Source organism: Sciurus vulgaris (genome assembly GCF_902686455.1).
Source record: "Sciurus vulgaris genome assembly, chromosome: 6".
NCBI classification, from domain to species: domain Eukaryota; kingdom Metazoa; phylum Chordata; class Mammalia; order Rodentia; family Sciuridae; genus Sciurus; species Sciurus vulgaris.
This window is the reverse complement of record NC_136466.1, coordinates 39612027-39624589: the sequence shown is the minus strand read 5'-3', so window position 1 is coordinate 39624589 and position 12563 is coordinate 39612027. Positions and strand designations below refer to the sequence as shown.

At 56.7% G+C, this 12563-nt stretch overlaps 1 protein-coding gene across 1 annotated transcript; it reads left to right on the top strand.

Moving 5' to 3' along the window:
- Window positions 1-948: 948 nt before the first annotated feature.
- PITX1 (paired like homeodomain 1) lies at window positions 949-12563 on the top strand. The gene is made up of 4 exons (XM_079143859.1): window positions 949-992; window positions 6342-6578; window positions 8849-9081; window positions 11015-12563. Exons 2-4 carry the CDS (start codon window positions 6410-6412, stop codon window positions 11555-11557), a joined length of 945 nt encoding a protein of 314 aa, XP_078999985.1. The 5' UTR covers window positions 949-992; window positions 6342-6409; the 3' UTR covers window positions 11558-12563.

Sequence of the window (12563 nt, the reverse complement as noted above, 5' to 3'; positions counted from 1 at the left end):
TTCTGCCCATCTCCCAACAGCCGTCATCCAGGGACAGGCTTGCGGGGCCGCGGGGCTACATGGGTCGAGGCCTCCCACTTTGCCAGCCTGGAGCAGGAAGACAGTTGGAGCGTGTTCAGGCGCTGGGGCTGGACAAGGGGTTCGCAAAAGTGTCTTTCCTGGTGGGGTCGGTCTCCCCTTTCCTCTGATGTCCAGCGTTTGAGGGGAGTGACGGAAGGAATTCCCCAAGCACGGTAAGTCGGGCGGTCGCTCCTCCCCAGCTCACCCCACCCCTACCCTGGGGTCGATCCTCAATCCTCCATGGCTGCCAAGTTCTGCGCAGCGGACTCTGCCTGCCAACAAGCAAGACCAGCTCCCACCCGCAGGCTGAGCAGAAAGGAGGAAAGGTAGAATCTAAAACCCCGGCTTGATGGTCACCTGGCAAGACCCCGGGAAACGCCCGCCAGATCCCGACTAAACGAAAATCAGGCTCGGCCGCTTATGTGCAAGGTGGGAAACTGAGCCCAAAGAGAGAAAGCGTGCTGGTCCAGGCTGGGACCCGCAGCGGCTTCGTCTGCCTGCCGCTGGCCCCTCCCAGCACACGCAGTCCCGGGGAGCGCTCCCGGGACTCGGGCTGGCCTCCAGTTGCGCGGACCTTAACCTGCGCGGGGAGGGAGGCCGGGGCCCCTAACCCGTGGGACTGCACGCCGCCCCCTCCCAGCCGGTTCAGGCGAACGCCTAGCTTCCCCTCCCCCCCCCTTCCCGCCTCCCCGGCCCGTGTCCCCGCCTTTCCCGCGGGCGACGGGCGGCGGCGGCGGCGGGAGGAGCGGATCCAACCGAGGCAACCCCGACCTTGAGCGCTGGGATGTAGCGAACCAGCGGGGATCGAAGCAGTTCACAGAGCCAGAGTCAGAGCTGGATCAGGAGCCACCGCCGAGCCGAAACCTGCACCAGAGTCCGCGGAGGGCGAGCCCGGAGCCGACGAGCAGCAGATCCAGTGCTGCCCGGGTGGGGTAAGAGACTTTGGGTTAGAGGCGCGGGGTCTCCGCGATGGAGGGGCGCCGAGAGATAATGGCCAAGTCCTGAGCTGTTTGCTCCGGGCGTGTGTGGGGTCCCGCCAGCTGAGCGGGACAGCGCAACGCGTGTAAGGTCAGGCGCCATCGAGGCAGAGCGTGGAGCTCGTTCCTGAGCCCAGTGCATGCCGTCACTGAATGTTATCTCACCTGATCTGTGGCCCACTCTGTGCCTCGACCTCAGGCACCCCAAGAAGGCAGCAGCCTCAGGGGCGCGGGTTCTGGCCCCGCGAAGGTGCAGCCCTGGAAGCCCCTCGCGGCAGCGCGGGATGCAGGGGGCTTCTGGGAGAAAGCCGCAGGCGAGAGGGGCGCCCGGTTGCGCCCAGAGATGGGGGCGCCACCACGAGTGGAAACGTTGGCCCCTTTGGACGGCCCTGGATTTTGGCCGTAGCTTCGTGTCAAGAGGGTATTTTTCCTAAACGAAACCGCTTCATTCGTTCGTTCGTTCGGGCAGCAATATCGCAGAAAAGCAGCAGACCTCGGCCAGAGCCCCTGCTCTCTTCATCCCGGACCCCGATGTTCTGCCGCCGCACTCCGAGGTGCCCCCAACCTATGGCGGCCTGCCCTCGCTGGCACAGGCTAAGCTTTTCCTTCCGCTGAGAGAATACTCAAGTCCTCTTCGCAAAGTCCAATAAAGACGTTTCCGCGGCTATCTCTCGGGTTTGGTTGGTGACGCAGGGTCCCTGAGCACACAGCCGCTTCTCTAGAACCGGGTCTCCAAATTTTGAAATTGACTAGTCTCAAATTTTGAGATGATTATGTTGTGGCAAGGCCAGGGCCCCGAGGCCCAGGTCGTAGAAATGGGAGCCCCTGGTTAAAATTCGGGTTCCAAGATTTTCCCACTTTAGGAATCCCCTGAATCTAAAAGATATTTGAGCCCACTTTTCTGACAGAGTAAGGCTTGGATATTCTCTTGGCATCCCAGTGACTTCAGAGTCACCAGGGTCAGAGAGAGGAAACCCCAGGTTGCTGTCCACTTGGTGGAGGATGCAGGTCTAGAGTTACCCCCCAGGTCTAGGGTAAGGGCCAAAGCTACAAGCAGCAGGCAGAGCATGGGAGAGGACAAGGTTGCCCATGCCCTTTCCCCAGGTTGCTTTGGGCCTTCCATCTTTGCCAGGGAAAAGCTGAGGGGGCTTAGGCTTGGAGACCAGGCTGCCTGGACTCTAGGATACAGAGGGGAAACCAAGAGAGTCTCAGAGTGTCCTCTCCCCAGGAAAGCAGCTGCTGGGAAGAAAAGGCTGTGGGACAGCAAAAGCTGGCTCTTTGCTCCCTGGTTATGTGACTAGCCACTGCCACTTTCAAAGCCTTCCCTTCCCCTCAGCTCAGTCATTCTCTAGAACTGAGACAGCATTTCGTGGACAGGAGAGCCGTGGGCCCTACCAGTAGGGAGACTTCTTGTATTTCCTTCATTTCATTGTGCCTCTCTGGTAGTCATCCTACCAAATACATCCTAGCTCTCACCCAGGACAACTTGGGGGACCCCATTTGGCAGGAAGCTTCAGAACTGGGTCCTAAGAAGCCTAAAGAATCCCAAGGAAGCGTTCTGGACTAGGAGAGCACTCCCCATTCCTTTCCCCCCACCCCGGAAATTGCTTGTGTTAAAAAAAAAATAGCTTTTATTGGGACAGGGGTATTAGATCAGGCAGAGGAGGTAGGTGGTCCCCACTGCACTCCAAAACTGGGTTTTCTAGTTTGAACTTCTCGGAAGCCTAAGAGGCTTAGGACTGGAATGTCCCAGAGAGTCAGGGATGGCCCTGGGGGCAAGCCATGGCACATTCTTTCCTTTTTCCTAAAATCCCTTGATTCTGGGAGCAAGGATTAGAGCAAGGTACCCCTGTGAGTGGGCAGAAGGACACCCCCCCATGAGGGCCCTCCAACCACCCTTCCCAAATTAAGTTATTAAACCGCTCTTGGGCCCAGAATCTGTTTTGAGTCAGCCTAGCTTCAGAAGGGTTCCCTGTGGTGACTACATCAAACCCCTACAACAGCTCAGGCCCCTTTGCTCAACTCATCCAGGACCTTAATCCCCAAATATCTTGAAAATCACAAAATTGTTGCAAGCTCTATGTGGCTAGAAAGAAATGGGGGAATAGGGCACATGGTCCCAGCTCCTCTCCTCATGCCCATCCCAACATCAAGTGAGCTGGAGACTGAAGCAGTGAGCAGAGTCCCATGTCTGACAGAGTCCCATGAGGCACAGTACAGGTCAAGCCATGCCTGAGGTGACACAGCAAAGTTGGGGGGCATCGATTCTCTGTTCCCAAAAGATTGCTACCTCCTGTTTGTGTTGGGGGGGAGGGGTCTGTGAGTGTGCCAGAAGCTCCTACACAAGTAGGACAGTAAGCCACGGGAGACTGTAGCTGGGAAAGAACCAAAAGTTTGTCTTGGTCCCTTCTCTAACTAATCAGACCACAGCCTCCTTTCAACCAGTCCCTTCCTTCTCCCTTGATCATTCAATACTGAACACCCTACAGACTCCTTAGCCTCAGCCTCTCTTTGGAGCTAAGGGTCAGCTAAGTAGTTGGGCTCAGGCATCACTCAAAAGGGTCTGAGGGTGTTTCCATCCACAAAGGTGGCATCAAAATCTTCAAATAAAGGGAATTTGTGTCTGCCTGGAGCAATGTCAAGGGCCTGGGTCCAGAAGGGCATGCACCAGGTACTCAATAACTGCATTAAATGCACCAATAGTGAAGGATGCACATCCTGGACTGAGCAGTTGTAGGTGCAGAGTCACAAAACAGTCCACATCCACAGAGGGCCTCATAGTCCCCAGAAACAGACCATTCATTTCTATGTCCCCACCCACATATGCACTGTGCTTCCCACCTAGGCCCATTTTGTGGGCTTAGAACACACCTATCCAACAGCAGCCAGCTTTCATGCCAAAGAGCACATAGTGTGTGTGTCCATGTATACAGAGCATACCTACCTGGAAGTGAAGTAGGGATGTGAACGTGCACACTCCCATGCCTGTGTGCATCCAGGTTGTCCTACAGGGTAAAGCAGACACATGGAGGACTGTGTGTGAAGGGGCACTCCCTAGCATGCTGCAGCACCTGGATGTCTCCTTGAAAGGTGGTGTCCACAGCTTAAGGAGACTCAGCCAAGGAATGTGGTAAAAGATAGAGCGGAGGGCGACAACTCTGCAGTTATGCTTCCCATGTCCTTCTTCCCCTGACCAAGGCTAATTTCATCCTGGGGGTCTTATAAGAGGAAGACCACAGTCATTGGACCTTCCCCTCCTCTTGGAAAGCATCCTCCCTCCCTCCTCACACTCAGACCCTGCTCCCTGTGTCATAGACACCCAGTGAGAACGGACCAGGCCCTAAGGCACTGGACCCTCTCTCCACAGCTCAGAAGGGGAAACTTGAGCTGAGGGTGAGGGAGTGGGAGGCATGCCTGACTCCACCCTTCATGCCTGTCCTTGCCCCCACAATCTTCATCAAGGAGCTCAGTCTGGGTGCCTCCCTCTGATGAGGGAGGGGTGGGGGAAAACTCAAAGGGAGAGCCTTTGGAGGACCCTGATGTTGACACCTGGACAGTCAGTCCAAGCAGAGACCCAAAGAGATCAGGATGTCCTGGGTTCTGGGATGAGGGTGCTGGGCCCCAAGAGTAGGGAAATGTTTCTCCCCCAGGCGACTCTCCTCTCTACCACACTGCCCCTCCAGTTACTAGGTCTAATGGAACTGGTGGGCAGGTGAGGAACAGAAGTATCTGGGGGCTGGCTGTGGCCAGAGAAGCAGGTCAGGGCCATGCCCTGCTGCCCCAGTTGCAGCCTGTTTGCTCAAGATGCTGAGGTCTCAGGGCCAGTTAACAATTGTTGAGCAAAATCCTTCAACAAACTTCACTTAAGTGGGAGGACTAAAGAAGGGGATCACTCTTGGGAGCTGGGGTGGGGGGGGGGAGTGTCTTTGCCTGTGCCAGCCAGGGCCCCCTGGAGCCACAGTTTAGCTACCACCGTGTGGGAAAGAATCTGGAAGAGAAGGCTTCCTGCGCTGCCCGCCCAGCGTTGGAAGACAGCAGTCACCTGGCCTACCAGGCCTGTGCCTGAAGTCCTGGGAAGCCAGAGCACAGGCCCCAAGCGCCAGGGCAACGCTACCCTGAAGGATGACAGAGGCTGCCAAGGCCAACCCCCTGGCTGCCAAGGCCAGGGCTTGGCCGTTGAAGGTGCAAAATAAGGGGAGAGGTAGAAAAGGCAATGGAGCCTGGCTGAGCTCTTGGGGTCTCCCGCTGCACTCGCCAGCGGCCTAGAGCCAACAGAAACGTTTCGTCTGATTAGAAGCCATCATTTCTATCCCAATCCCGGAAAATTGACTGCGGTGCAGAGAGGGAGGCCTGAGAAGCAGCCTTAGGGGAGAGGGTCCAAGCTAATTAGGAGGCAGCATCCGGGGGCCCATTAGAGCGCAAGCGGCTGTCACTCAGCCGGGCCGAGTTCCCTGGAGAAGAGGCCGGGGAAGGAGGGGCCGGCGGCCCCTCGACGAGGACACCGCTGGGAGCTGCCGGAACGGGCCCCGGGCTCTGCCCCCGCCCTGGCGCTGGCTCCAAGGCGCCCGCTCTGCGCGATCCTGCTCCTCGAACATTCACTCATCCTGGGCAGTTCCTGCCAGCGGTTGGGGACTTCGAGGCAGCCCAGACAGGAGTTGGCTCTGAGCGAAACAAGTCATTTGGGGCCCGAGGTGGGCACGAGCCGCGCGGGACTTGCAGACCAGATGCGTTTCTTTTGTAAGGCCGAGGGAGAACTCGGTGTGTCACCGGGGAAGGAGGGAGAGGCGCGGTGAGGCCGCGGGGGGCGGGGAGGCGGCGGGAAGGTGGCTGCGGAGGGGGAGGGCGCGGGCGAGGCAGGGAGGGAGGGAGGGCGGCAGAGAGGGCGCGGCGGCGCGGGCGGCTCGGGGCTGGATTCCGCCCGCGCTCCCTAGCTAGCTCGTTCGCTCGCTCCCTCCCTCCCCAGCCCCCTCCCACCCAGGCCCACCCCACCCACCACCCCTGGCGCAGGGACTGCTGGAACCTGGCGGTGCACACTGTCGCTTTAAGACTGACTCTGCCGGCGCCGTCCGGAGCCTTAGAAACCGGCCCCGGATCGGGAGCCGGAGCCGGGGCCGGGCGGGCGGCTGAGGCCCGAGCGGCGGGAGCACAGTGCGGAGCGCAGAGTTAGGCGCTCGGTCGCAAAAATCCGCCGCTGCCCGCCCGGCCCCGCTGTCCCGGGCGGTCCATGGAGCGGGCGCGGCGTCGCTGCCTGCGCGGGCAGCCCTGGGGGGCAACAGCTTAGGAGCCGTGCTCTTGTCCTCGCAGGTCGCAGCCAGGGCGGCCGGGCGAGCCCAGCCCCGGCTCCTGGAGCGCCCGCCAGGGTCCCCACCTCCATGGACGCCTTCAAGGGGGGCATGAGCCTGGAACGGCTGCCGGAGGGGCTCCGGCCGCCACCGCCGCCGCCACATGACATGGGGCCCGCCTTCCACCTGGCCCGCGCCGCTGACCCCCGCGAGCCGCTCGAGAACTCAGCCAGCGAGTCGTCTGACACAGAGCTGCCAGGTAAGCGCGGTTCCCCGCGCCGCGCGCACTGATCCTACCCGGGCGCGGGGAGCAAGGCCTGGTTCCCCGCGGCACAGCCAGATTCTCTCTCCGCCCCATGAGGGTTAAAGAGCTTTCTTTTTCCCGGTGTTGACCTGAAGGTGAAGGTGGAAATTTACACACACACGCATACACGCACACACACTAAGGCACTTTCACGCGGTTCCCACGCGCCAAGAGATGGGCAGAGATATGAGCCTATAACCAGGGGGTTGGAGTGACAACCCCTGTTGATCTCGGGCAAATAGAACAGGGAGAGAAAAAGTTGGGTTTGCGCAAGTGAGCGCTGAAATGCCGCGGGGACTAAGGAAGAGAAGCAGATCGAAGGGAATGGGACTGACGGGCGAAAGAAATTGCCCACAGAGACCGAGAGGTGGGCAGGCACCCTGACAGACAGGGTGATGCAGATTGAGAGGGACAGACCCAAGAGAAGGGGCGGGCGATCCGAACAAACTGAGAGGAGGAGGCAACGTCAAGTCAAAGGAAGAGACAGAGGACTGCGAAGACCAGCCGGCCAAGGGGCGCGGTCATACCCCCGGCAGGGTCAACCAAACCCGGAGAGAGGGATCATGGCCCACGTGGGCGGCCAGAGCTCGGGGCCACTAGGCTGTCCAGCCGAGCTCCCTTCTCAGCTCCGGCATGTATCCCACTGGGCTGTCCATTTGTCCGAGAGCTTGGGCTTTTCCCCCAGACGCGAGCTGATCCGCGAGTGGGTGGCACGGACAGTAGTGCGGCAAATCCCCGGCCAGTCCCAGCTGCCGGACTCTAGGAGCTACTCCCGCGCTCGTGATTCCAACTCTGCGTCGCCGCCGTGCTCCCGGCTCGCCACTCCCCAAGCTGTGGGTGCCTCTTCGGCCTTCATTTCTTAAACCACCGCTTAAGTGTTTCTCTTCGCGTTTTAAATATCTATTTGTTTCTGTTTTGCATCTCTAAGTAACTTTCCCTGAGCGGTTCTGTTTGCTTGGTTAAAAAACAATCAACGCTGGACTGTACTTCTGCTTTCAAAAGTTTAAAGCGCGGTGTTTGGTTGGTTTTTATTTTAAAAATCATAGAACCGTAGATTGATTTTTAAGAAACTAAATCTAGGAAGATGAATTAACAATTTTAACTATTTTTATTTGGAAAAAATTAATATACTAGATGTGTCTCTCTGGAATTTAAAATATCAACAAACAGCATTATTCTTGGAGAGCTTTTAAAAAGCCAGTCCAAAATGGCGCATTTCTCCTAGATTTTCTCTAAATCCATAGGCAGTGTGTTATTTGAGGAATTTAAATTATCTAACTATAATGTGTTTCTCTGGGATTTAAAATTTATGTCTACGAGGATGTTTATGGGAAGGGGTTCAAAATTTATCTACAATAATACATGGATTTTTTTAAATGCCAGAGAAATAAATGTCTGAGTTTATACACGTACAGCTTTGTATTTAGTATTTAGTTAGAGGTGTTTAGACGAAGATTTGATTCTTAATTTACGCTTGCTGTGTGTTTTCTACCTGCCGATTTTTTTAGGGTTTTGTTGTTGTTGTTGTTGTTGTTGTTTGTTTGTTTTGGCGACCCTTTCTGTGGTTTTTAGGCAGAGAGCTATGAAATTTTCTGAACTTCTGTGTTTTGTTTTTAAATTATTTTTCTTTACATTTCAACTTTTCTGTCACTGCATGTGTTTTGTGTAGATCTAAAGAAAGAGAGGCTAAAGCCTGAGATCACCTAGATAGAGGGGTTTTCCAGGCCTTGGGACGGAGGCCTACAAGTAAGGCCGAGAACTCGAGTTTGTTGGGACTTCACACAGCTTTGGGGAGAAAAAAATGGAGGGGTTTCAGTCCACCACCTGGTTCATGCCCCACCGACACGCTAGCTTCAGCCTGGAAGATCTGATCCTAGTTCCGAAAAGCAGAGACTCCCTCAGATTTAGACCCCCAAGCACCCGGTAAAAACAGTGTATGTTTGCCGGTGACAGCTGCAGCAGGAGCTGCAAGTAAGTGGAGCTGCGGGAGCAGGCCCTGCCAGCCAGGAACCCAGGCCCACGGCCCTGGCTCATGGGTTGTTCTCCACACGCCAGACCAGAGGTGCCTACTGCAGACCAGCTCCCAGCAGGCTCTTGCCAATGGGGACAATTCCCAGGGCCCCTGGCGGGAGGGAGGGCTGACGGCCGGCGCTTCGGTGGAACCGGGACAGGGTGCAACAGGGCTTAAGCCCGAGGTGACCCGCGCCCGTTCCTGCCTGCTGCAGAGAAGGAGCGCGGCGGGGAGCCCAAGGGGCCGGAGGACAGTGGCGCGGGCGGCGCGGGCTGCGGCGGCGCGGAGGACCCAGCCAAGAAGAAGAAGCAGCGGCGGCAACGTACGCACTTCACAAGCCAGCAGTTGCAAGAGCTGGAGGCCACGTTCCAGAGAAACCGCTACCCCGACATGAGCATGAGGGAGGAGATCGCGGTGTGGACCAACCTCACCGAGCCCCGTGTGCGGGTGAGCTCAGCGCCCGCGTCTAAGGGTACCAGTTCAGAGGGCTCCCGCCTGCCTCAGCCATAGCCCTCGGAAACTTAGACTGCACTCACACTTTCCCTCATGCCTGCTCCCTCTCTCCCTCCACTTATGACCCCCCCCCCCCAACCCTGGGTCCCGGTTACTGGCATCTGCTAGGCCCCTAGGTTGATCCTCTGGCTGCTGCTGCTGTTTCCCAATTCTTATCTGACCCTCTGGCTCTACGAGCCCCATCTCAGAGACCTGTAGCCCCAAGGGGAGGGACTCTTCCATGTTGAGGGTCTAGGATTCACTTCAGTGTTAAGGGATATCCTAGGCCAGAGATTAAGCAGAGGATTCCCTATGATTGGGGACATCAGGAGCTGCAGGGCCTTCCTCCGAAACCGAAAGGGAAAGGCAAATCCTGCCTCGCCGGCTGCCTCGAAGAGGCCTGAAAGGTGCCTGGGTTTGGGTTTCAAAACTTTTTGGAACAGTGGTCTCATCCCACACTTAACTTCTTCAAAATCTCAGGATAGTCTCCACCTTCCCCAGTCATTTACCAGGTCATGGCTGGACCTTGGCTTAATGCCCCTTTCTACTGTGGGCCTGGGGTCAAATGAGGGTGGCATGGCCCTCTCAGTCCTTTTGGGGGATGTAAGGTCTTGGGCCCAAACTTGACTGGATGCTTCCATGTCTCACTGATTCCCAGTAAGCTCAAGGTTTTCTGACCAGAGCAGCAAGAGAATCATTTCTTACCCTGGTGATCAAATATTTAATCAGATATTGGAAACGTCGCCCAAGCCAGACCAAAGTCCCACCTGACCCACAGAATCCCTGCTATAACCCCAATCCTCACCACTCCCCAGTCAGGCTGCCTAGGCCAGTAGGACTCTGGGTGAAGACACAGCAACTCAGTAATTCTGAATTTACTAATTCGGTCCAGGTTTATGGTGGGGACTGGTGTGGAATCAGGTAGTATCCATTCTGGGACCCGGGGAAAGCTCAGATGCAGGGTCCCCCCAGCCACTGATCTCTGGAAACTCAGTCCAGGAAATTCAGGCCGGGGACTGAACAAGGGTCAAGGAGGGCAGGGTACCTTCACGTGGTGAAGATCCTGAAGGACCTGACAGTTGGGAAATAAGGTCCTTACCAGTTTTTGCAGGATAAAGTGGAGGGGGAGATTAGAGAGAAACTAGTAAGCTAAAGGAAATTAAATATTTGTGGAGAAACATATTTGGCATATATTTAAGCAGTAGGAAAGAAATTAAATATTTAAGGGAGAAGCAAAAGGATCAAGTATTTAGGAAAAGAAAGAGTCATCTATTTAGGAGAAATAGTGAAGTTCAGATAGTTGGAAAGAGGAAAAAAACTAAATATTTGGAGAAGAATCAAAAGGATAAAAAAAAATGGGGGCTAAAGAAGAAAACAGACTGAGGGAGAAGAAAAAGGTTCAGATAGTGAGGTGGCCCGAACAAAAATAAACTTTGGGACAGAAATGAAAATTCAAATATTGCAACTAAAGATGAAAACAGACTATTTGAGTGATGAAAAATAGACCGGAAAGTTGAAGATGGAGAGTCACGTTTCAGGGAAGAAAAATATCTTTTGAATTTGAGGGAGAAGGGAAAGGATGGAATATTTAGATAGGGAGCCATTTGGGGAAGAATGCAAAAGGTGAGCCGGTTGAAAGAAGGATGGAAACGAATGTTTGTTCAAAGAGTGTATCTGAAGAAACGGTTTCATTTGGGAAAGAGGATAAAGATCCGAAAAAGGTAAAAAATAGTATTTTCTGGGGACAGGAAAGGAACCATTACAGAGGGAGAGAAGAAACGATATTCAGAAAGAAAGAAACGGGCGGAAAGCTCCGGGTGGCAGGGGTAGGGGTATGGGTCCTTCCTGCCCTCGACAGCCCTGACCCTTCTCCCGCCCCCTTCCCCAGGTCTGGTTCAAGAACCGGCGGGCCAAGTGGCGGAAGCGCGAGCGTAACCAGCAGCTGGACCTGTGCAAGGGCGGCTACGTGCCGCAATTCAGCGGCTTAGTGCAGCCCTACGAGGACGTGTACGCCGCCGGCTACTCCTACAACAACTGGGCTGCCAAGAGCCTGGCGCCAGCGCCGCTGTCCACCAAGAGCTTCACCTTCTTCAACTCCATGAGCCCGTTGTCGTCTCAGTCCATGTTCTCGGCACCCAGCTCCATCTCCTCCATGACCATGCCGTCCAGCATGGGCCCGGGCGCCGTGCCCGGCATGCCCAACTCGGGCCTCAACAACATCAACAACCTCACCGGCTCCTCGCTTAACTCGGCCATGTCACCGGGCGCCTGCCCATACGGCACACCCGCCTCGCCCTACAGCGTCTACCGGGACACGTGCAACTCGAGCTTAGCCAGCCTGCGGCTCAAGTCTAAGCAGCACTCGTCGTTCGGCTACGGCAGCCTGCAGGGCCCGGCCTCGGGCCTCAATGCGTGCCAGTACAACAGCTGACCGCCCAGCGGAGCCACGCTGGCCCGCGGCCGGCAAGGCGAGGCGCGGGGGCGGGCACCGAGGGCGCACGCAGGGCCACAACTCGCCGCGCCGCAGACCTCGCGTCTACGCGGACCCCTCCTTCCCACCTCCCCACCTCCAGGTTTGGTTTTGTGTTTGCTTTTCCGGATCCCACTCTGCCCTCAACAAAACAAAACTCAAAAAACAAAAAAAAACAAAAGACATGGGAGAAAAGTGCCGCGAAAAAAAAAATGGATGAGTTGCAATTTCCCTCGGGATGGCGCCGGTGGTGTGTGTTCGTTCCCACGGGCCCCAGCGGCCCACTCCGCGGAGGGGACGCGGCACCAGAAACGAGATCCGCGGCCCGGCAGCAGCGAGAGGACGCCCTTGTAGCCCGTATCCCCGCCTGAGCAGCGGCGCCTGCGAACTGGTTGTGCGGAGCCGGGACAGGCCTGGGATTCCCCGGCCCGGTACTAACCAAGATGCCACTCCTAGCTAGGTCCCGCCGAGCATAATTTAGCCCAAGCCGGATCCGAGTTGGAGCGGGCGTTGGGCTGGGAACGACACCCAGCCCGGGATCGGGCACTAGCCGTGGATTCGCACAGGCCCCGGTGCGTCCCCCAAGCCCTCGCCAGCCCGCGCTCCGGAGCCCTTTATTAAGGTCAAGGGGCCACAGCTGGCCTTGCGGACACGGCAGGGGTTGGGGTGGCTCGTGTCTGAGCACCCCTGCCCCAGCTTAGCCGCAGGCCCAGGTCCCCTGCTCCGTTCCCGGTCCAGGAGGTGGCCCCCTGTCCCGGAGAACAACCCCCCTCCTTTACCGCCCGCCGTGCAAGAGTCGAGCCGGAAGAGCGCGGGGCGCGGCCCCAGGGCCCTGCGCCCACTTTGCACACCCGCTCTCCGGCCCGCGCCCCTGTTTACAGCGTCCCTGTGTATGTCGGACTGACTGTATAGAATTATAAATCTGTCTATATCGACTTGTCCATGTACGTCTATTAAAACCATAGTA

What these genes read in the sequence shown, in the direction of transcription:
- PITX1 (XM_079143859.1), top strand. Translation starts at nt 6,410, where the DNA reads ATGGACGCCTTCAAGGGGGGCATGAGCCTGGAACGGCTGCCGGAGGGG. An exon ending in GTCTGACACAGAGCTGCCAG is followed by an intron (nt 6,579 to 8,848) that starts GTAAGCGCGGTT and finishes TGCCTGCTGCAG; the next exon opens with AGAAGGAGCGCGGCGGGGAG. An exon ending in TCACCGAGCCCCGTGTGCGG is followed by an intron (nt 9,082 to 11,014) that starts GTGAGCTCAGCG and finishes CCCCTTCCCCAG; the next exon opens with GTCTGGTTCAAGAACCGGCG.